Source organism: Erythrolamprus reginae, chromosome 13, assembly GCF_031021105.1.
Source record: "Erythrolamprus reginae isolate rEryReg1 chromosome 13, rEryReg1.hap1, whole genome shotgun sequence".
Taxonomy (NCBI): domain Eukaryota; kingdom Metazoa; phylum Chordata; class Lepidosauria; order Squamata; family Dipsadidae; genus Erythrolamprus; species Erythrolamprus reginae.
The window spans coordinates 13,621,406-13,645,179 of record NC_091962.1 but is presented as its reverse complement, the minus strand read 5'-3'; the positions used below and the strand labels follow the sequence as shown (position 1 = coordinate 13,645,179).

The 23,774-nt window shown below is 44.8% G+C and overlaps 1 protein-coding gene across 2 annotated transcripts in view; it reads left to right on the top strand.

Annotated features, from left to right (window-relative positions):
* LOC139175258 (palmitoyltransferase ZDHHC3-like) overlaps window positions 1–23,774 on the top strand; it is a 60,784-nt gene that overhangs the window by 4,989 nt on the left and 32,021 nt on the right. For both annotated transcript variants that reach the window (XR_011560496.1, XM_070766264.1), the window contains exons 2-8: window positions 7,279–7,367; window positions 12,507–12,592; window positions 14,109–14,221; window positions 16,043–16,104; window positions 18,626–18,746; window positions 23,187–23,259; window positions 23,434–23,563. Coding sequence is in view for 1 of the 2 variants with exons in the window: in XM_070766264.1 (XP_070622365.1) it covers window positions 7,279–7,367; window positions 12,507–12,592; window positions 14,109–14,221; window positions 16,043–16,104; window positions 18,626–18,746; window positions 23,187–23,259; window positions 23,434–23,563 (674 nt within the window). In the remaining variant the exon portion in view is untranslated. The remainder of the gene's footprint in view (window positions 1–7,278; window positions 7,368–12,506; window positions 12,593–14,108; window positions 14,222–16,042; window positions 16,105–18,625; window positions 18,747–23,186; window positions 23,260–23,433; window positions 23,564–23,774) is intronic.

Genomic DNA, 23,774 nt, shown 5'->3' with positions numbered 1-23,774 from the left:
TAGCCTCCGTTGTCAATCTAATTTCCCCACTCTTCCAAAACTTCTCAAGTTAGTCCTTCCAAATATTATAGAAAGTGACAAATTCTAGAATTAATTCTCATTAAAGAGGACGTAAGAACAGTCAATGGGGTGGCCTCCAGGAGCAATGGGTGGGTTTTTCCAAGAATAAACTGGACAACCATTAAGCCGGGATAGAATCAGATCTTCTGCTTTTGGGGCAAGGTGGGTTGGATCTAAAGATGATTAGGGGACTAGAGGCTAAAACGTATGAAGGACGGTGGCAAGAACTGGGCATAGTTTAATGAAAAGAAGGACCAGAGGTGACATGATAGCAGCCTTCCAATATCTCAGGGGTTGCCCCAAAGAAGAAGGAGTCAAGGTATTCTCCAAAGCACCTGAGGGTAGAACAAGAAGCAATGGGTGGAAGCAACTTAGAACTAAGGAGAAATTTCCCGACAGTTAGAATAATAATCCGTGGAACAGCTTGCCACCAGAAGTTGTGATTGCTCCAACGCTGGAAGTTTTTTAGAAGATGTTGGATAAGCATTTGTCTGAAGTAGCCTAACCAAGGGGTTGGATTAGAAGACCTCCAAGGTCCCTTCCAACTCTGTTGTCATTGTTGTTATTGTTACTAGACGGCCTCCAAAAAACCTCCCATAATATCATGATATTATGATGCTATGGTTCAAAATTTGGGGGGGGTTCCAATGGGACAGTTGGACCATTCCGAAAACAGCTCAGCTGATCTACAAGATGAAGAGGAGGAGGAGGAGAACCACAGTTGACTTTAACCATGATCTCCACCCTCTTTTGGGCCCTTTATTGGCACTTAGGCAGTAGAAAGAGACCAACCCAGTGTGACCAGGTGGCAACTGAGACCTTAACCAACAAGCAAAAATTAATAGAAGGTCTGGAAAGAAGGTGGGTGGGCTTCTCATGAAGATCCAATGAGTTGTTGCTTTACTTCTTTCTGGACCTTCAAAAGTCTCTTGCTCTTCCCCTTGAGTCTCTAGTCCTTATGGTTTTCCCTCAATTGCTTCGCCCTGAGATCCAGCAAACCTGAAGTTCTCCAGATCTTCGGACTGGACTTCATAGACCCAAATGCTGAACCCCTGGAGCTCAAGTCTCTAGTCCTCATGGTTTTCCCGTAACTGCTTGGCCCTGAGATCCAGCAAAGCTGAAGTTCTTCAGATCTTCTGACCCAAGGCTGAACCTGTGGGGCTCCCACATAGTCCCCATAGAGATCTCCTGTCTCTGGATCTAGAGAGGTTTTGAACCCCTGGCCAAGAGCCTCACAAGGTCTCCCCACTTACCTCCAACGTCGGTAGGAGAGCAAGGTTGATCTGGGATGGGCCGAAAAGCCTCGCAATGGTGTCCCCTTTTATAGGTCCACCCAGAGCTCTGACCCCACCCTTCGCTTGCAAAATTGTCCTCTATACACAGAGAGAGAGGCAGAATGTTCTTGGCCCTCACAATGTTCTTAATCTAAATGCTAATATAAATGATATTTATTTTGCTTAATGCCTGGGAACATCAGGAGTTAGTCTGCTTTTATATCTTCTTCTTCTTCCTTCTCCTCCTTCTCTTCTTCTTCTTCTTCTTCTTCTTCTTCTTCTCCTCCTCCTCCTCCTCCACACTCTCCTCACCTTCCGAAAGGCGTTACAAATCTGTTCAATAAATTACTTTTAAAGAAATAATTGCATTACTTTTGGGACGCACCCTGGAGTTCATGTTTTTACATTATTTTACATGTAAAAACTGTTTTCATTAGGGAATCAGGTAAATATTGGAGTGGGGAGGGGGTTTATTTTTTCCTTTTCTCTTTCCCTTTCTCCGTAAATAATGACATATATGGGATTCATAGAATATCAGATATTAAAGCTATATTTGGAGGTTTTCGTTTCTTTTTCTTTCTTTGTTTCTGCTTCTAAAGTTTAGTACTACTTGTCCGAGGGATGGAGTTACGGGAGGGAAGGGGAAGGCAGGAATTGAAGCTCATTAATGATATGGAAATTTGGCACATGTGTCTGGTTTGATATTGGTATTGTGTTTTGGTATTTACATATGTTTTAAGGTGGAGAAAAATTAAAAAACAATATCCCCCCCCAAAAAAAGATAAAACATCAATATTAAAAAACGATAAAATCAATACAAGGCATACAGGCAACACCTGTAAAACTAAGGTGAGCAAATTTTTTTCCCATGAAAAGGGGACGAAAAAATTTAAGAAAAACGCCCTACCCCATCTTCTCAGAGGCTTTCTGGAAGCCAAAAATGTCCTCCCCATCACCCCGGAGACCCTCTGGAAGCCAAAAACGCCCTCGTCATCCTCCCGGAGGCTCTCCGGAAGCCAAAAACACCCTCCCAGTGCCTCCAGAGGGAGCCATAAATCAGCTGGCTGGCATGTTTAGCTGGCTAAACCAAGGATGCCTCTCAGATTTAAAATAAGTCTAGGGCAGTGATGGTGAACCTATTTTTTCCACAGGTGCCAAAAGAGCGGTTTGTGTGCGCTATTGCATATGCGTGAGGGCCCAATGCCTGGGCAGGGTGAAAGAAGCTTTTTCCGCCATCCGGAGGCACCCTGGAGGCTGGAAATGGCCTGTTTCCCAACTTCTGGTGGGCCCAGAAGACTTGTGTTTCAGCCTCTCCAGGCTCCCCCAAGGCTTCCCTGAAGCTGGGAGAGAATAAAAACAATCTCCCCCATCCTCCCGGAGGCTCTCTGGAAGCCAAAAGGGCCCTCCCCATCCTCCCAACTTCTCACAGGCCCAGTAGGCTCGTATTTCCCTGGAGCCAGGGGATTGTAAAAATGCCTTCTCCCATCATCCCGGAGGCTCTTTGGAAGCCCAAAACGCCTTCCGCATCCTGTTGGAGGCTCTCCGGAAGCCAAAAACGCCCTTCCAGTGCCTCTGTGTGAGCCATAAATCAGCTGGCCGGCACGTTGGAGCTGAACTAGGCAATGGCTCACGTGCCATCAGATATGGCTCCATGTGCCACCTGTGGCCCTCATGCCATTGGTCTAAGGGAACCTATTTCTGGAGATGGTAACCTGGCAAAGATGACACAAGCCCCAAGGCAGTGGAGTAGTAAAAAAAAAAACCAGAGTGACTAAACCACTCAGTTTGCTGAAACCTAGCCTCAAGCCTGTAATTAGAATAATAAGAGGCAAGTGTGCTTGATCTTAGCGCTGCGGCAAAGATTATGGTTGTCTCTAAATATATTAAGTCTCTCTCAAGGTAAAACCAGTGCCAGGCTCCAAGTCCAAAAATGTCTCTTGCCAAAGCCCGCGGCAGGAGAAGCTGCAGCAGCAACAGTTGTCAAATTTCAATTTCAATTTATTTAGATTCATAAGCCTCCCTTCTCCAGAAGGGACACAATGTACAACAACAAAAGCAGTACACAATGGGTAAAAACACCAAATTTAACAACGTCCGTCCATCAATCATTCGTCGCCTTGGGACAGAGCTGTATGTTGTTGTTCAACGGCCTGGCGGCAAATCCATGCTTTTTAAAAAAACCGTTGACAAAGTCAAAGTCTTGAATTTCAGGGCCCCCCAGCTAGCATCCCATAATTGGGGCCCCTGGATGAACACGGAGAGGGCTTTTAAGCAAGAGGCCCCTACCACCGCCTCCCCTGCCCGTATCCACCACAGTCGCAGCCAGGGAAACCGTCATAATATCTTGTAAGCTGCTCTGAGTCTTTGGAGAGAGGCGACATATAAATCCAATAAATGAAATGAAATAATGGCGGCAGGGGTGGCGGTGATGACAAGGCTCCTCGTCCAAGAACCAGGCCGGAGGGCTCCTCCCAATGAAGCCAAATTTCGTGCTAATCGGTGCATTTGTGCACGATGGGCGTGCGCCCAAAATGAGGAGCCGCCATTTCCAGGCCTCGACGTCAAGTGAACTATTGGTGTGAGTAACTGTCACCTCTGAATATAAAAGAGACTTTCTGGATTTCCTCTGCTGTGTGTGTTTGAATTCATTCTGAACTCGTGGGTAGCTAATTGCCATTAGCTAGGCAAAACAGCGTCCAGATTTTTTATCCTTTCTTTGCCACATATGCTATTGTTAGCCCTCTAATGCAGAAGTTCCCAACCTTTTAGGACCTCAGGGACCACCAAGGTCATACGTTTAAATCCTGCACACCACCAAAGTCATAATTTTAAGTCCCGCAGACCACTAATATGATTTTTTTAAAGATAAATACATTTGCAAACTAATCATCAGAGGGCTTCCATTTTATTAATGAGAAATGCACCTGTTTAACATAGCAAAATTATAAATGCTTATTTAATCATAACAACATCTTTGAAGGTTGTTTAATTGTAGCAAAATGATTAAAGGTAGTTAATTATTACAAAAGAGTTGAAGCTTATTTGGCGGTGGCTTGCTGATGTTGGGAAAGTCAGTCCCACATTCCAGAGCTGTAGCTGTAGTCCTTCGTTTCCTTTCCTTCTTTCTTTCCTTTCCTCCTTTCCTTTCTTTCCTTTCCTTTCTTTTCCCTTCCTTTCCTTCTTTCCTTTCCTTTCCATATTCCAGAGCTGTAGCTGTAGTCCTTCGTTTCCTTTCCTTCTTTCTTTTCTTTCTTTCCTTTCCTCCTTTCCTTTCTTTCCTTTCCTTTCTTTTCCCTTCCTTTCCTTCTTTCCTTTCCATATTCCAGAGCTGTAGCTGTAGTCCTTCCTTTCTTTTCCGTCTTTCCTTTCCTTCTTTCCTTTCCTTTCCTTCATTCCTTTCCTCCTTTCCTTTCCTCCTTTCCTCCTTTCCTTTCCTCCTTTCCTTTCCTCCTTTCCTTTCCTTTGCTTTCGTTCTTTCCTTTCCTTCCTTCTCCCTTCCTTCCTTCCTCCCTCTCTCCCTCCCTTCATTCATGCCTTCCCCCCTTCCTTTCCTTCCTCCTTCCCGTCTTCCTTCCATCTTTCCTCCCTCTCTCCCTCTACTTTTCTTCCTTCCTTAATCCTTCCCTCCCTTCATTCATGCCTTCATCCCTTCCTTCTTTCCTCTCTCCCTCCTTTCCTTCATCCTTCTCTTCTTCCTTCCTTCTGCCTTTCATCCCTCCCTCCTTCCCTTCCCCTTCCTTTTTTTGAAAATTAGTTCATGGGTTTCCATTCAGCCACAGACGCAAACCGAAATCCAGAAAATTACAATTTTAGGGCTATTTATTTTAAATTTTTCCCCCTTCCCATTTTAATTCCACTCTAAAAGAAAGTTTCGCTCTGCTGCCTCAACTGCTGTATAAACCCAGACGGCCCTTCTGGTTATTCCTTTGGATTCCTTTTAATTTGGATAGCTAGTTTTTCCTCTCAGACGTGCAGGTTAGCTGCTGGCTAGAGCACTCGAAGGGTGGAAGTTAGAAGGGGTCCCAAAAGGTCATCTAGTCCAGCCCTTCCGAATAGGCAGGACAAGCTGTTATTGGTATTGCTTAATATTTTGCCCAGAAGTGGGGGGGAAATTCATCTCAAAAGCAAAAACGGATGCACAAACTTGATGGGGGCTGGAATCCCATGCTTAAAAATGGTATTGCTGCCTGTTTTTAAAAACCGAGCCTTTTTGGTGCCCCGGGAAGCAAATATGTGACGCTGAGGTCAGAAAAACAAGTTGACCAGAAGCGAAAAAAAGTTTTTCATTCAAATCAAATCGGAAGCTTTCTGTGATTTGAAGCAGAAATGGAGAGGAAGGTCTCAATTTTGCATCCAGGGCAGCGAAGAAAGCTGTAGATTCCCAAGGTTGGGGATTTTATATATGTGTGTGTGTGTGTGTGTGTGTGTGTGTGTGTGTGTGTGTGTTTGTGTGTGTGTGTGTGTGTATATATATATTGTTTTGCTTTTCTTTTGTGAGTGTTGGATTTGCTTAAGGCAGGGCAAGATGGCTGGGGGAAGGAAGGAAGGAAGGAAGAAGCAAAAATATGCTGTCTGCACATGTTCAGGAGCTCAGTGGCATAGCAAGGATTTGCCCTCTGTGTATGTTTAGGAGCTCAGTGGTCTGGGAGGAAAAAGATGCTGTCTGCACATGGTCAGGAGCTCAGTGACCAAAACACCGCTCTGGCCAGTATCAATGTAGGATAGAAGGATGAATGGGGTTTTTTTTTGTTTAATATTGGGGTTTTAATTTTTGTGTCTTGTTTTTATTGTTGTTCGCCACCCTGAATCCATCAGGTGATGGGCGGCTTATAAATGGAAACATACATGCATACATACATACATAATTGGCTTTGTACTGTGCTTTGCTGTTGTGATCCACTCCGAGTCTCCGGAGAGGGGCGGCATACAAATCTAATAGAATAGAATAGAATAGAATTTTTATTGGTCAAGTGTGATTGGACTTGAATTTGTCTTGGTGCATATGCTCTCAACGTACATAAAATAAAATATACATTTGTCAAGAATCATGTGGTACAACACTTAATGATTGTCATAGGGGTCAAATAAGCAATGAAGAAGCAATATTAATAAAAATCTTAGGATATACCCAACAAGTTACAGTCATACAGTCAAGATGGGAGGAAATGGGTGATAGGAATGATGAGAAAAACTAGTAGAATAGAAGTGCAGATTTAGCAGAAAGTCTGACAGTGTTGAGGGAATTATTTGTTTAGTAGAGTGATGGCGTTCAGGAAAAAACTGTTCTTGTGTCTAGTTGTCTTGGTGTGCAGTGCTCTGTAGTGACATTTTGAGGGTAGGAGTTGAAACAATTTGTGTCCAGGATGTGAGGGGTCAGTCAATATTTTACCCGCCCTCTTTTTGACTCGTGCAGTCTACAGGCCCTCAATGGAAGGCAGGTTGGCAGCCATTGTTTTTTCTGCAGTTCTGATTCTCCTCTGAAGTCTGTGTCGGTCCTGTTGGGCTGCAGCACCAAACCAGACAGTGATAGAGGTGCAGATGACAGACTCAATGATTCCTCTGTAGAACTGAATCAGCAGCTCCTTGGGCAGTTTGAGCTTCCTGAGCTGGCGCAGAAAGAACATTCTTTAAAATAATAATAATAATAAAAATACATACATACATACATACATACATACATACATACATACATACATACATGTTCAGGAGCTCAGTGATCCAGATGGAAGGCGCCTTCCGCACATACTCACTGACTCAACTCAGCCAGGTCAGTAAAAATATCCCGGCCTCCAGTCTGCCATCGGATAAATAAGAGATGGGAGGATTATTTTAAATATTTAACATCTGTTCAAAGCAGAGGATGACCAGCTGTGGGTGCTAAACGTCTTGCAAATATGCCCGTGATATTGTATTAATTTTAATCCTTGTTCCGCTTTATTTCCAGCTTCTGGTGTCCTTTCCACGCGGCCGCTTTTAACCTCGTCGTCCTGATGCTCCTGATCTGTCACACGCGGGCTGTTTTTGCTGACCCAGGTGACTGTCCAGGTCTCAACCCTAGAGTTGGCAGAAAAATAAATAAGCATCATATTGCACCCAGGCAGTCAGAAGACTCCAGCTGTGGTGCTGAGTGGTGTGTTACTGGCCTTATTTTTCGGACTGTAAGATGCATCAGTGTATAAGAAGCACCAAGATTTCAAAGAGGAAAAAAAGGTTTTTGTCCTTCTGGTCCACAGGAGCACTCGGCAGACCTCCCAAACTCTCTGCGCACCCCAGTTTTTGCAAAAAACAGACCCATTTTTTGCAAAAATGGGGTAGGCAGAGAATTTGGGAGGTCTGCAGAGGGTTCCTAGGGGCTGGAGGAGGGCGAAAATGGTCCCATTTTCTTTCTTTCTTTCTTTCTTTCTTTCTTTCTTTCTTTCCTTCCTTCCTTCCTTCCTTCCTTTCTTTCTTGCAAAGATGGGATGGGCAGAGGGTTTGGGAGGCCTGCAGAGAGCTCCTCAGGGAAGGCAACAATGCCCCTGTCACATTTTTTGCCCATTTTTCGCAAAAACTGTGTCTTTGCCTTCCCCCAAGTGCTCTCTGCAGGCCTCCCAAATCCTCTGCGCCTCCTATTTTTGCGAAAAACGGGCCCATATTTTGCAAACATGCGATGCGGGGGCAGGACTTCTGGAGGCCGACTATGGCTGTGTTCAGTGTATTATGGACCAGAATATCTCCGAGACCGCCTCCTGCCGCACGAATCCCAGCGGCCGATTAGGTCCCACAGAGTGGGCCTTCTCCGGGTCCCATCGACCAAACAATGTCGGCTGGCGGGACCCAGGGGAAGAGCCTGCTCTGTGGCGGCCCTGGCCCTCTGGAATCAACTCCCTCCGGAGATTCGAATAGCTCCCACCCTCCTCGCCTTCCGTAAAATGCTCAAGACCCACTTTTGTCGCCAGGCGTGGGGATAATTACCATCTTTCCCCCTCTTTATTATATTTTTGGCCTTACTGCATGATAGATTAGGTTGAATGTGTGTGGCTGCATAGCTAGGGGTTTTATAATGTTATTAATGTCTTTTAAATGGATCTAATTTTTTATTGTTAGATTTGTAATGTATTGTATTACTGCTATGCTGCGAGCCTCCCTGAGTCTTCACAGAGGGGCGGCATACAAATCTAATAAACTATAACTATAAGCTATAACTATTAACATGCACCGACATTTTACACCCTCTTTTAGGAGGGGAAAGGTGTGTCTTACACTAGGTAGTTTTCCTGCTACTGGCCAACCCACTTCAATTTTGCAAACCATGTTTCAGACATATTGTGAGCCGCCCTGAGTCCGCGGAGAGGGGCGGCATACAAACCTAAATAATAAATAAATAAATAAATAAATAAATAAATAAATATTAAACATTACAACAGTTTGTTTAAGCGATAGGGGATCCAAATTCACGCTCTTGGCAGCTGACGGTATCCTGGGTCACGTGATTTATGACGGTATCCTGGGTCACGTGATGCCCTTTTGCGGCCTCCCGTCCAGCGGGGAAAACCAGATTCACTTAACAACCCTGTGACTGACTTAACGACTGCCAGCGATTCACTTTAAACAGCAGGGCAAGGAAAGTCATAAAACCCAGGAATTTGGTCGTAGTTCCAAGAACTCCCTGCATTGTGGTTGTAGGTCGAGGACGTCCTGCATAAGGCCCTGAAGGTAGCCAGTGGCGATTTTCCCTCCGGTCCGTAGGCTCCAGGCAATCTTTTCCAAAACTCCACCACTTTAATATACGTATGTGGATTTCAACTCCCAAAATTGCTCAGCCCGCTTGCAAACGTATTAAAGCAGGCTGGCTGGGGGATTCTGGGAGTTGAAGTCCACCCACTGCCGATGTTAAAGGGCACCAGATGAATAACATTGCAGTGGCTTTGTTGGGGTTTTTTGCTGATCTTTCACCGCTGCTCTCGGGGATCGGGTTCAACTGGGGGTCCTTTGACTTTTAGGGAGCTGTCACTTACAGATTTATTGTCATTTCAGCAACTTCAGTTTACGCATCTTTAAAAAGTGGAGTGGTGTTTTTTTTTTAAAAAAATGTGCAGTTCAAAGTTCTTTTTTCTTTATTTTCAATTTTTTAAAAAACTTTTATTTTCTTACACTTTTTGCTTTCTCTTTGATTTTTTTCCTTTTCCTTTCTCCCTGCTTGTTACTAACATTAGAATTAACATAGAGAATAGAATAGAATTAGAATAGCAGAGAATGGAATAGGCAATAGAGTTAGAACAGAATAGAAAGAAATATGATAGGATAGTAGAAGAAAAGAGAATAAAGAATAGAATTAGAATAGAAATAGGATAGGATAGAATAGAGAAGAGAAGAGAATTAGAATAGAATAGCAGAGAATAGGATAGACAATAGAATTAGAATAGAAATAGGATAGAGAATTAGAATTAGAATAGACTAGCAGAGAATAGAATAGTCAATAGAATTAGAATAGAAATAGGATATGATAGTAGAGTAGAATAGAGCAGAATAGAATAGCAGAGAATAGAATAGTCAATAGAATTAGAATAGAAATAGGATATGATAGTAGAGTAGAATAGAGCAGAATAGAATAGCAGAGAATAGAATAGTCAATAGAATTAGAATAGAAATAGGATATGATAGTAGAGTAGAATAGAGCAGAATAGAATAGCAGAGAATAGAATAGTCAATAGAATTAGAATATAAAGAAATAGGATAGGATGATAGAATGGAAGGAAATGGAATGGAGAATAGAATTAGATTAGAGAATAGAATATAAAGAAATAGGATAGAATAGAATACAGAAGAGAAGAGAATTAGAATAGAGTGCTAGTAGGATAGACAATAGAATTAGAATAGAAATAGAATAGAAAAGAAAATTAGAATTAGAATAGACTAGCAGAGAATAGAATAGCCAATAGAATTAGAATAGGGATAGGATAGTAGAATAGAATAGAGAACAGAATAGAATAGTCAATATAATTAGAATATAAAGAAATAGGATAGGATGATGGAATGGAGAATAGAATTAGATTAGAGAATAGAATATAAAGAAATAGGATAGGATAGAAAAGGATAGGAATAGAATAGAATAATAGAATTCTTTACTGGAAAGAAGGAATTTTTTCTGGTGCATACTGTATACATTTAAAAGAACACCATTCATCAAGAACCAAAGTTACAACACTTAGTGATAGTCATAGGTTTCTAAATAAGCAAAACAATCATTCCAGGAAACAAACAAAACAAAACAAATCACAAAGATACAAGCGACAAGGTCCATTAGTTTTAGTCCGGCTGCCAAGACGGATTAATGGACGTCTCGGCTTCTCTCGGGCCTGGGCCTTTTCGGCAATTTGACTTCAGTTTACGTAGCTTTTTACAAAGTGCTTTTTTTTGTTCCTTAAGTCTGCAATCCAAACAAGCCCTCTGTTAGTTTGAGTTTGGCCCCCGAGACTGATTTATGGAGATCTCATCTCCTTCCCTTTGTGATCCCAAATCAAAATATTTATCAGGCCAGAATTCTTCAGCTGCGTCACGGCCAGGAGAACATCCTCGGTTGAGTAATCGCCCGTCGTCAGAAGTTTGTTCCTGTTTCTGGAGAGAGGCTTCCCCCCCCCTTTTTTTTTTTCTTTTGCAAATGATGAATAGAAAAGAGGGGGAGGCAGAGATGATGAGTCTCTCTCTTTGGTCCCCCCTCTGCCAAAACCTGGCTTGTTTTCCCATTTGTTTGCTTCAAAGATGTACTAATGGCCTCTTTGGATGGGATCTGAGATCGAGAAGTAGAGCGGGGGCCAAACAGAACAGTACAAGAACAGGCCCATGACGAAAAAGCCCCCCCCCCCTGTTCCCCCCCCAGATCTATCTACTGCTGTCTGTCTGTCTATCTATCTATCTATCTAATCTATCTATAATCTCTATCTGTATCTAATCTATCTATCATCCATCTATCTATTTTTCTATCTATCTATCTATCTATCTATCTATCTATCTATCTAATATCTCTCCCCCCTCTCTGTATCTAATCTCTGTCTCTCTTTCTATCTATCTATCTATCTCTATTTATCTATACTGTATCTATCTATCTATCTGTATCTTATCTATCTATCTATCTATCTATTTGTAGCTAATCTATCAATTTATCTTTCTATCTGTATCTAATATATATCTCTCCCTCTCTCTCTCTGCATCTAATCTCTGTCTATCTATCTATTTATCTATCTTTCTGTATCTAACCTCTCTCTCTATCTGCATCTAATCAATCTATCAATCTGTATCTTATCTAACTATCTATCCATATCTTAGCTAGCTAGCTAGCTATCTGTCTGTCTGTATCTAAGATCTCTCTGTGTGTATCTAATCTCTCTGTTTCTATCTGTATCTCTGTCTGTCTGTATCTAATCTCTCTCTCTCTATCAAACTATCTATCTATCTATCATCTATCTTTATCTCATCTATCATCTGTCTGTCTGTCTGTCTGTCTATCTGTCTATCTATCTATCTATCTATCTATCTATCTATCTATCTATCTATCCATGTATCTAATCTATCAATCATCTAACTATCTGTAATCTGTGTCCTATCTATCCATCCACCCATCTACCTACCTACCTATGCCCCAAGGTTCAGCACTGCCTCTTTCAGGCAGCATTAGGGGGAAAAGGAGTGTGGAAGGGGATGTAATTGATGGAGACCCCCCTCCCCTCTGATATATTGACAGTTCTGGCCCAAGCCCAGGCAGAGAGATATTCATCTGGAAGACATTATTATTTTTTATTAGAGAAGGAAGGCGTTTTTAAATAAAAAAATAAAGCTCTCGGGCGTGAAAGGGTTCTACGTGAGGAAGAAAGGAAAGTGCCAAGTGAGTTTTGCCCAACGGTGTTGGGGAATCCTTGCAGGTTTTAAGTGAGTCCCAGCATACAAATCTGATTAATAAATAAAAATAAATTAAGTGAATGGGTGCCTAGGGATCCAAAGTCAATAAATAACCTGAGCTGTCCAGGAAGGACACGCAAAAAAAAATGGAAGTTGTGTAAAAGCGTTATTGGACAATTATCCTTGGCCTTGGCATCGTCATTTTTACTTTTGCAACCAAGAGACGGGGGGAAACCACGGCCATCTCCGTTGGTTAAACTCAGTTTAACTTAAAGATCTTGGATTCTTATTTTCCAGGGGTGGTCCCACTGCCTGACACGGCCCTCGATTTCTCCGACCTCAGGAGCGGCAACAGCAATGCTGCCGCGCATCAGAACAGCCGGGTGAGTTGCGAAATTAGCCAGTTCCTCTCCCACCAGAGGTCCAAGGAGTAGCACGAGGGAGGGTGTCGAAGAGAAATAAATGCACATCGTTCCCTGCATTTTCTTTTATGGGTATTTATGGTGCATCCATCTCTATTGATATCTCCCAGGCTTGACTGCTTTACGATAAATGGACATCAACCCTCGGAATTCCCCAGCCAGTTGGATTTCGTGCCTAAGGCGGGACTAGAACTCACTGTCTCCTGGTGATTGGTCCAAAGTCACCCAGTTTTTCCTGCCTAAGGCGGGACTAGAACTCACCGTCCCCTGGTGATTGGCCCAAAGTCACCCTGTTCTTTCCTGCCTAAGGCGGGACTAGAACTCACAATCTCCTGGTGATTGGCCCAAAGTCACCCTGTTTTTTCCTGCCTAAGGCGGGACTAGAACTCACCGTCCCCTGGTGATTGGCCCAAAGTCACCCTGTTTTTTCCTGCCTAAGGCGGGACTAGAACTCACCGTCTCCTGGTGATTGGCCCAAAGTCACCCTGTTTTTTCCTGCCTAAGGCGGGACTAGAACTCACCATCTCCTGGTGATTGGCCCAAAGTCACCCTGTTTTTTCCTGCCTAAGGCGGGACTAGAACTCACCGTCGCCTGGTGATTGGCCCAAAATCACCCTGTTTTTTCCTGCCTAAGGCGGGACTAGAAGTCACAATCTCCTGGTGATTGGCCCAAAGTCACCCTGTTCTTTCCTGCCTAAGGCGGGACTAGAACTCACAATCTCCTGGTGATTGGCCCAAAGTCACCCTGTTTTTTCCTGCCTAAGGCGGGACTAGAACTCACCGTCTCCTGGTGATTGGCCCAAAGTCACCCTGTTTTTTCCTGCCTAAGGCGGGACTAGAACTCACCGTCGCCTGGTGATTGGCCCAAAATCACCCTGTTTTTTCCTGCCTAAGGCGGGACTAGAAGTCACAATCTCCTGGTGATTGGCCCAAAGTCACCCTGTTCTTTCCTGCCTAAGGCGGGACTAGAACTCACAATCTCCTGGTGATTGGCCCAAAGTCACCCTGTTTTTTCCTGCCTAAGGCGGGACTAGAAGTCACAATCTCCTGGTGATTGGCCCAAAGTCACCCTGTTCTTTCCTGCCTAAGGCGGGACTAGAACTCACAATCTCCTGGTGATTGGCCCAAAGTCACCCTGTTTTTTCCTGCCTAAGGCGGGACTAGAACTCACCGTCTCCTGGTGATTGGCCCAAAGTCACCCTGTTTTTTCCTGCCTAAGGCGGGACTAGAACTCACCGTCGCCTGGTGATTGGCCCAAAATCACCAGCTGCCTTTCGTGCCTAAGGCGGGACTAGAACACATAGCCTCCTGGTGATTGGTCCCAAGGCACCCAGCATGCGCTGGCTGGGGAATGCTGGGAGTTGAAGTCCACAAGTCTTTAAAGTTGCCACGTTCGGCTTAAAACAAAGATTCCATGCGAAGGTCTTCCATCGTTTCACCCAGCATTCTCATTTTATTTTATTTTATTAATGTTTAGAATAACAGGGACTGGACCGTTTGCAACCGGTGCGAAACCTACCGGCCACCTCGAGCTCATCACTGCCAGATCTGTCACCGTTGCATCCGACGAATGGATCATCATTGCCCTTGGTGAGGCTCCGGACTACGCGCCTTGGACAGAGGCAAAGCAAACCATGGGCCCTAAGCTGCTCAGCCTGATGGGTCCTCTGTTGCACAGCTTGGATTTTGGGGGGGGGGGGGGGGGGTCTTTTCATAAATGACAAGACTCGGCCGGTCTCCCAAGTCAGAAATAATTTTCCAGGGGGGTTTTTTGTCCTCGACTTACAACAGTTCAGTTAGTGACCCCTGAAGTAACTTACAATGGTTTTTTCACTCTTTTTTTTAAAAAAAAGATTTTATTAAAATATTTAACTGTTTTTTTATATTTATACTGTTTTTATTACTGTTGTGAGCCGCCCCGAGTCTTCGGAGAGGGGCGGCATACAAATCTAATAAATTATTATTATTATTATTATTATTATTATTATTATTACTATTAACACACATATACAAACTTCACATGTACTTAATCATAATGTGAAAATAATAGAAGGAAAGTCAAAGACAAAAAAATAGAGAAAAACCCCCACCCCAAAACAGAAAACAAACGAATAATCTAAAACAAAAAATCATCAAAGGAAAAGGGAAAAAATGGTTAAAAACAAGAGAAACAATCCTTTTCTCTCCAAACGTCCAAATCTCCAACATAAATTCTTGATAATCTTACGCAGTTATGCGTATCGTTATTTAATCTATCCGTGCACTATCTCTTATTGCTTTATCTGTCAGATTTAACGTATTAATACTTGTGATGTTAATCCCATTGATCTCCAATTCGCACTTTGTTTAATTCTAAATATTTAATTTAGATATTTAATTCTCTCTGTTGTACAGTTCTAAGGATCCACGTTTATATCGCCTCTACAGTCCCGAATCGTTTTATTTCTCTTCTTCCACCGTGCGTGCCATTTGTCCCCAAGTCATGTAAAAGTCTGTTTCGTCCTTTGCTCTTAGTCACTCTTAACGACCGTTGCAGAATCCCCTCCCACCGCCAGGATCCCCTGACCCAAATTCAGACCTTTGACCCTCGACTCTTACTTTGCGACGGTCGTAGCGATCCCCCTTCTGTGACCTTCCGGCAAGCCGAGTGAACAGGGGAGCAAGATTCGCTTAGCGGCCCGGGTTAATCTTGTATGTATGATTGGTTCTTTAAATTTATTTATTTATTTATTTATTTATTGGATTTGTATGCCGCCCCTCTCCAGAGACTCGGGGCGGCTAACAGCGACAATAAAACAGTGTACAATAGTAATTTGGTATTGATGATTAAAAATCAATTAATATAAAAACCAAACATACATACATACATACCATGCATAGAATTGTAAAGGCCTAGGGGGAAAGAGGATCTCAATTCCCCCATGCCTGGCGGCAGAGGTGGGTTTTAAGTTGTTTACGAAAGGCAAGGAGGGTGGGGGCAGTTCTAATCTCTGGGGGGAGTTGGTTCCAGAGGGCCGGGGCCGCCACAGAGAAGGCTCTTCCCCTGGGTCCCGCCAGGCGACATTGCTTAGTTGACGGTTTTTTAGGGGTTTTTTAGATTATTTTTAATATTAGATTTGTTTACGTTGTCTTTTTTATTGTTGTTAGCCGCCCCGAGTCTTGGGAGAGGGGCAACGTACAAATCTAATAAATACAAATACAATACTCACTTATCCACTGCGGCCATTCTCCCCTTAAGCCCCTGTGGCGCAAAAGGTTATGGACCCTGGCAGCAGATTCCTCACACAGCCATATGGATTTTGGGGGGGCCTGTGCCGGTCATATGTCGAGGACTTGCCTTTAAGTTGATTTGACCTCGCGGTGGGTTTCTTTTTTTAAAATAAAATAATAATGCCTTCTTTTCCTTCACAGGATCAACAACTGCGTGGGAGAACTCAACCAGAAATACTTCATCCAGTTCCTTTTCTACACAGGTATTGCTTAAGTGGGATCCACCCGTTGGGATCCCAGGAAGGATCAAGGGAGGGGAGGGGGAGAAGCAGATCAGATTCAGGTTGAACAGAGTTGGAAAATACCTTGGTGGTCATCTAGTTCCTTCCTTCCTTCCTTCCTTCCTTCTTCCCTTTCCTTCCTTTCTCCTTTCCTCCCTTTCCTTCCTTCTTATATTTCCTTCCTTTTTTCCTTCATTTCCTTCCTTCTTCCATTTCCTCCCTTCCTCCTTTCCTATTTTTCCTTCCTTCTTATATTTCCTTCCCTTTTTCCTTCATTTCCTTCCTTCTTCTATTTCCTTCTTTCCTTTTTCCTCCCTTTCCTTCCTTCTTCCATTTCCTTCCTTTCTCCCTCCCTCCCTCTTTTCCTCCCTTTCCTCCTTCCATTTCCTTCCTTCCTTCCTTCTGTTTCCTACCTTCCTTCCTTCTGTTTCCTACCTTCCTTCTATCCATCCTTCTTCCGTCCTGTGCCATTGTGTTCACCGTCATTGTCCGCCTCCATTTCTGACAGATGGTTGTCTAGTCTCTCCATGAAAACCTCCAGGGAGGGAGGGAGGGAGGGAGGAAGGAGAGGGAGCAAAAAAGGGACGAGGGAGGGAGGAAAAAATGAGACAGGAAGGAAGGAAGGAAGGAAAGAAAGAAAGAAAGAAAGAAAGAAAGAAAGAAAGAGCTTGAAAGCTTCCGGTGACGAACCTCCCACAACTGCTCCCCCATCGCCACCAAGGATAAGAGGAAACCCAGTAGTTTGTACAAGCATTCCTTGACTTATGACCATTCATTTAGCGACCGCTTAAAGTTACGATGACACTGCAAAAGGTTGACTTACGAAGGCTTAAGACGCTGAGTGAGAAATTTTGCTTTTGAGGAATTGAAGGTGCACCTGCAGCCTTCGTCCACTAGAGGCTGCTCTGGCCCCACATTCCTTCCCTTATTTATTTTGCCCGTCCTTCAAAACTTACCATCGGTTTACGCTTGGTAGTAGAGGTAGTCTTCGACTTACGACCAGCCGATGTCACGATGGCGGTGAGAGGGGGCTTGGAGGTCATCTAGTCCAACCCCCTGCTCAGAATACACCATCACACAGCGGGAAGGGGCCTCAGAGGTCATCTAGTCCAACCCCCCTGCTCAAGCAGGACATTCCAGACCAGGGGTAGGCAAAGTTGGCTCTTCTATGACCTGTAGACTTCAACTCCCAGAATTCCTGAGCTAGCATGATTGGCTCGGGAATTCTGGGAATTGAAGTCCACAAGCCATAGAGGAGCGAACTTTGCCTACCCCTGTTCCAGAAAAAATGGATTATCCAATCTCTTCTTTAAAACCCACAAACATTGGAGCCTCCACAACATCTGGAGTTGTGTGTTTCTTTGTTTATTCGACTTCTATGCCACCCAATCGCGAGGGACTCAGCGTAGCTTACAACAGTGCAAATACTGTACAATACAGTAATAAAAGAAGTCAAGTATGAATGTTAAAACTATGAAACCCCATTTAAAAAAGACCTCAAGTCAATTCTATCAAACAGCAAAAAGATCTACAAAAAGATATTGATAAAATTGAAGGGGTCCAAAGAGGGGCTACAAAAACGGTGGGAGGTCTTAAGCATAAAACTTACCAGGAAAGACTTCATGAACTCCATCTGTAGAGTCTGGAGGACAGAAGGAAAAGGGGGGACATGATCGAAGCATTTAAATATGTTACAAGGGTTAAATAAAGTCCAGGAGGGAAGTGTTTTCAATAGGAAAGTGAACACAAGAACAAGGGGACACAATCTGAAGTGAGTTGGGGGAAAGATCAAAAGCAACATGAGAAAATATTATTTGACTGAAAGAGGAGTAGATGCTTGGAACAAACTTCCGGCAGACGTGGTTGGTCAATCCACAGGAATTGAATATAAAAATAGATCCATCCTAGGATAAAATACTAGGAAATAGTATAAGGGCAGACTAGATGGACCAGGAGGTCTTTTTCTGCCATCAATCTTCTATGTTTCTAACATGCATACTAAAGGCAACATGAGAAAATATTATTTTACTGAAAGAGTAGTAGATCCTTGGAACAAACTTCCAGCAGACGTGGTTGGTAAATCCACAGGAACTGAATTTAAACAAGCCTGGGATAAACATATATCCATTGTAAGAGAAAATACAGGAAATAGTATCAGGGCAGACTAGATGGACCATGAGGTCTTTTTCTGCCGTCAGTCTTCTATGTTTCTACTAATCAAACACGACTTGGTTCCACCAGTTTCCCGACCAGGGTTAGGAAAACCTCCTGAAATATAAAGACTCTCAACACCCACCCACCCCCAATTTGCAAAGGGGACCCCCTCGTTTTTCTCCTCCTCGTTGTGGGAACGGAGGAGAAGGGAGCCAGTAGGATTAATGAAGGATCCAGAGAGAGAGAGAGAGAGAAAAAATTGGGCTTGGAGCCGTCCTTTTCCCCTTCTCCCTTCCCCGCTTTCCATCTTCCTTGGCGCCGTCGGCTGACCTATTTCTCCCGGCCGCAGGCTTGGCAAGCCTCTACGCCATGGGGCTGGTTTTGGCCACCTGGGTGTGGCCCCTGGACAGGATCTCGGCCAGCAGAGCCCAAGGCTACCAAGGTGGCGTGGCCGGCAACCCGATCCAAATGTAAGTTTGTCCCGCTTTCGTTCTCTCCGCGGCCTTTCCTTTCTCCCCCCCCCCTGCAAAAAAATAATAATAATAATCTTTAATTTCTTCTTTTATTTCAACCCACCGTTTTGCAGAGGCCCGGCGCTTTCCTTCACTTTTGCCCTTTAAAATAATAATACTGTAATAATAATAATAATAATAATAATAATAATAATAATAATAATAATAATAATACGAATGCAATCGAGAGAAATTTGCCGTGTCACCCTGTCCTTGCCAAGAACAACTGGGACTTGCCAGATTTTTCTCTCTTTCTTTTGGCACGGATTCAGGGAGGGAAGAGGGGAAGGCCGGCCAATTTGGCAGCGAGGGAAACTTGGCCGATCCCTCCTTTGATGGGAGCAGAAGTGGGGCAGGAAGGAGGGGAATTGGAGGGTTTGGGGGTTTTGTTTGAATTTGAAACCGGACCGTTGCTTCTGGTGGTCGCTAAACGTGGCTGTCCTCATTTAGCGACCAAAGGGAAATTGGAGGGTTTGGGGGTTTCAGTTTCTCCCTTGTTTGAATTTGGGAGGAGTGGATAAAACCGGGCCGTTGCTTCTGGTGGTCACTAAACGAGGCTGTCCTCATTTAGCGACCAAAGGGAAATTGGAGGGTTTGGGGGTTTCAGTTTCTCCCTTGTTTGAATTTGGGAGGAGTGGATAAAACCGGGCCGTTGCTTCTGGTGGTCACTAAACAAGGCTGTCCTCATTTAGCAACCAAAGGGAAATTGGAGGGTTTGGGGGTTTCAGTTTCTCCCTTGTTTGAATTTGGGAGGAGTGGATGAAACCGAACTGTTGCTTCTGGAGGTCACTAAACGAGGCTGTCCTCATTTAGCAACCAAAGGGAAATGGTTCGAATTTGGGAGGGGTAGACGAAACCGGACCGTTGCTTCTGGTGGTCACTAAACAAGGCTGTCCTCGTTTAGCGACCAAACGAAAATTGGGGGGTTGGGGGTTTGAGTTTCTCCCTTGTTTGAATTTGGGAGGGGTGGACGAAACCGGACTGTTGCTTCTGGAGGTCACTAAACGAGGCTGTCCTCATTTAGCGACCAAAGGAAAATTGGAGGGTTTGGGGGTTTCAGTTTCTCCCTTGTTCGGATTTGAGAAGGGTGGACGAAGCCAGACGTTGTTTCTAGTGGTCGCTAAACGAGGCTGTCCTCGTTTAGCGACCAAAGGGAAATCTGAGGGTTTGGGGGTTTCAGTTTGTCCCTTGTTCGAATTTGGGAGGGGTGGATAAAACCGGGCCGTTGCTTCTGGTGGTCACTAAACAAGGCTGTCCTCATTTAGCAACCAAAGGGAAATCGGAGGGTTTGGGGGTTTCAGTTTCTCCCTTGTTTGAATTTGGGAGGAGTGGATGAAACCGAACTGTTGCTTCTGGAGGTCACTAAACGAGGCTGTCCTCATTTAGCAACCAAAGGGAAATGGTTCGAATTTGGGAGGGGTAGACGAAACCGGACCGTTGCTTCTGGTGGTCACTAAACAAGGCTGTCCTCGTTTAGCGACCAAACGAAAATTGGGGGGTTGGGGGTTTGAGTTTCTCCCTTGTTTGAATTTGGGAGGGGTGGACGAAACCGGACTGTTGCTTCTGGAGGTCACTAAACGAGGCTGTCCTCATTTAGCGACCAAAGGAAAATTGGAGGGTTTGGGGGTTTCAGTTTCTCCCTTGTTCGGATTTGAGAAGGGTGGACGAAGCCAGACGTTGTTTCTAGTGGTCGCTAAACGAGGCTGTCCTCGTTTAGCGACCAAAGGGAAATCTGAGGGTTTGGGGGTTTCAGTTTGTCCCTTGTTCGAATTTGGGAGGGGTGGATAAAACCGGGCCGTTGCTTCTGGTGGTCACTAAACAAGGCTGTCCTCATTTAGCAACCAAAGGGAAATCGGAGGGTTTGGGGGTTTCAGTTTCTCCCTTGTTTGAATTTGGGAGGAGTGGATGAAACCGAACTGTTGCTTCTGGAGGTCACTAAACGAGGCTGTCCTCGTTTAGCGACCAAAGGGAAATCTGAGGGTTTGGGGGTTTCAGTTTGTCCCTTGTTCGAATTTGGGAGGGGTGGATAAAACCGGGCCGTTGCTTCTGGTGGTCACTAAACAAGGCTGTCCTCATTTAGCAACCAAAGGGAAATCGGAGGGTTTGGGGGTTTCAGTTTCTCCCTTGTTTGAATTTGGGAGGAGTGGATGAAACCGAACTGTTGCTTCTGGAGGTCACTAAACGAGGCTGTCCTCATTTAGCAATCAAAGGGAAATGGTTCGAATTTGGGAGGGGTAGACGAAACCGGACCGTTGCTTCTGGTGGTCACTAAACAAGGCTGTCCTCGTTTAGCGACCAAACGAAAATTGGGGGGGGTGGGGGTTTGAGTTTCTCCCTTGTTTGAATTTGGGAGGGGTGGACGAAACCAGACTGTTGCTTCTGGAGGTCACTAAACGAGGCTGTCCTCATTTAGCGACCAAAGGAAAATTGGAGGGTTTGGGGGTTTCAGTTTCTCCCTTGTTCGGATTTGAGAAGGGTGGACGAAGCCAGACGTTGTTTCTAGTGGTCGCTAAACGAGGCTGTCCTCGTTTAGCGACCAAAGGGAAATCTGAGGGTTTGGGGGTTTCAGTTTGTCCCTTGTTTGAATTTGGGAGGGGTGGATAAAACCGGGCCGTTGCTTCTGGTGGTCACTAAACAAGGCTGTCCTCATTTAGCAACCAAAGGGAAATCGGAGGGTTTGGGGGTTTCAGTTTCTCCCTTGTTTGAATTTGGGAGGAGTGGATGAAACCGAACTGTTGCTTCTGGAGGTCACTAAACGAGGCTGTCCTCATTTAGCAACCAAAGGGAAATGGTTCGAATTTGGGAGGGGTAGACGAAACCGGACCGTTGCTTCTGGTGGTCACTAAACAAGGCTGTCCTCGTTTAGCGACCAAACGAAAATTGGGGGGGGTGGGGGTTTGAGTTTCTCCCTTGTTTGAATTTGGGAGGGGTGGACGAAACCGGACTGTTGCTTCTGGAGGTCACTAAACGAGGCTGTCCTCATTTAGCGACCAAAGGAAAATTGGAGGGTTTGGGGGTTTCAGTTTCTCCCTTGTTCGGATTTGAGAAGGGTGGACGAAGCCAGACGTTGTTTCTAGTGGTCGCTAAACGAGGCTGTCCTCGTTTAGCGACCAAAGGGAAATCTGAGGGTTTGGGGGTTTCAGTTTGTCCCTTGTTCGAATTTGGGAGGGGTGGACGAAACCAGACGTTGTTTCTAGTGGTCGCTAAACGAGGCTGTCCTCGTTTAGCGACCAAAGGAAAATTGGAGGATTTGGGGGTTTCAATTTCTCCCTTGTTCGAATGTGGGAGGAGTGGACGAAACCGGACGTTGTTTCTAGTGGTCGCTAAACAAGGCTGTCCTCATTTAGCAACCAAAGGGAAATTGGAGGGTATGGGGGTTTGAGTTTCTCCCTTGTTCAAATTTGGGAGGAGTGGACGAAACGAGACGTTGTTTCTAGTGGTCGCTAAACAAGGCTGTCCTCGTTTAGCGACCAAAAGGAAATTGGAGGGTATGGGGGTTTGAGTTTCTCCCTTGTTCAAATTTGGGAGGAGTGGACGAAACGAGACGTTGTTTCTAGTGGTCGCTAAACAAGGCTGTCCTCGTTTAGCGACCAAAAGGAAATTGGAGGATTTGGGGGTTTCAGTTTCTCCCTTGTTCGAATTTGAGAAGGGTGGACGAAACCAGACATTGTTTCTAGTGGTCACTAAACAAGGCTGTCCTCGTTTAGCGACCAAAGGGAAATTGGAGGGCTTGGGGGGTTTCAGTTTCTCCCTTGTTCGAATTTGGGAGGAGTGGACGAAACCGAACCGTTGCTTCTGGTGGTCACTAAACAAGGCTGTCCTCATTTAGCGACCAAAGGGAAATTGGAGGGCTTGGGGGGTTTCAGTTTCTCCCTTGTTCGAATTTGGGAGGGGTGGACGAAACCGGACCATTGCTTCTAGAGCTCACTAAATGAGGCTGTCCTTGTTTAGTGACCAAAGTTAGAACAGCATTGGGGGGGGGGAAAGTGGGTCACGTCATGTCGGCTGATCACTGATTTTCTGTTTTTGTCCCTCCCTCTCCATCCCCCCCCCGCCCCACTTTTTTTTTTTTGCCATAATTTTTATTATTTTTCTTGAATTTACATCTCGATATTTCCAGGTAAATCGACATCCATACATTTACATTCCTAATAATACATCCTGCAGTTTACCTATTGTATATATACCAGTGTTTCCCAACCTTGGCTACCTGAAGGTATCTGGACTTCAACTCCCAGAATTCCCCAGCCAGCGTTTGCTGGCTGGGGAATTCTGGGAGTTGAAGTCCAGATACCTTTCAAGTTGCCAAGGTTGGGAAACACTGGTATACAGTATACAATTATTTTTTCTCTCTCTTTCCCGCCTCTATCTTGTGTTGGTTTCGGTCTCGCATCTCAGTGCTCACCGGGTCATCTTGCTGGTGGAGTCCATCATCTTCGGCCTCTTTGTCAGCGTGATATTTTACGACCAGGTGAGGTGGTAGCTCAGGGCGGGGGTGGGGGGGCGCTTTGAGACCCCCTTCAAGGGCCCTACGTCCCTCTACTAGGCAGCGGGAGAATGTCGTCGCCCGGGACTCCCTCGAAACCTTTTCACCCTTTCCTCTGCCCCCCACGCACACCACACCTCTCCCCGCCTGCCTTTCCAGGTGGTCTCCATCATCACCGACGAGACCCCCGTCGAGCAGCTGCGCAACCGGCTCCAGAAAGAAGGCCACCGGGCAGGGGCTCACACGCGGAAACCCAAGATCGCCCTCCTGCGCGAGGTCTTCGGCCGAGGTGAGTCGGTACTCTCGGGGCCGGGGTCCTTCCTCCTTTTCCGTGGCTTTGCCTCCTCTTCCTCCTCCTATTGTGGTGGACATGGAGCATCTGCACCAGTGACAATCACTCTTGGCCAATAAAGAATTCTGTTTTATTCTATATCCTATCCTTTCCTATCCTTTCCTTTCTCTTCTTATCTTATCCTATCCTATCCTCTTCCATCCTTTCC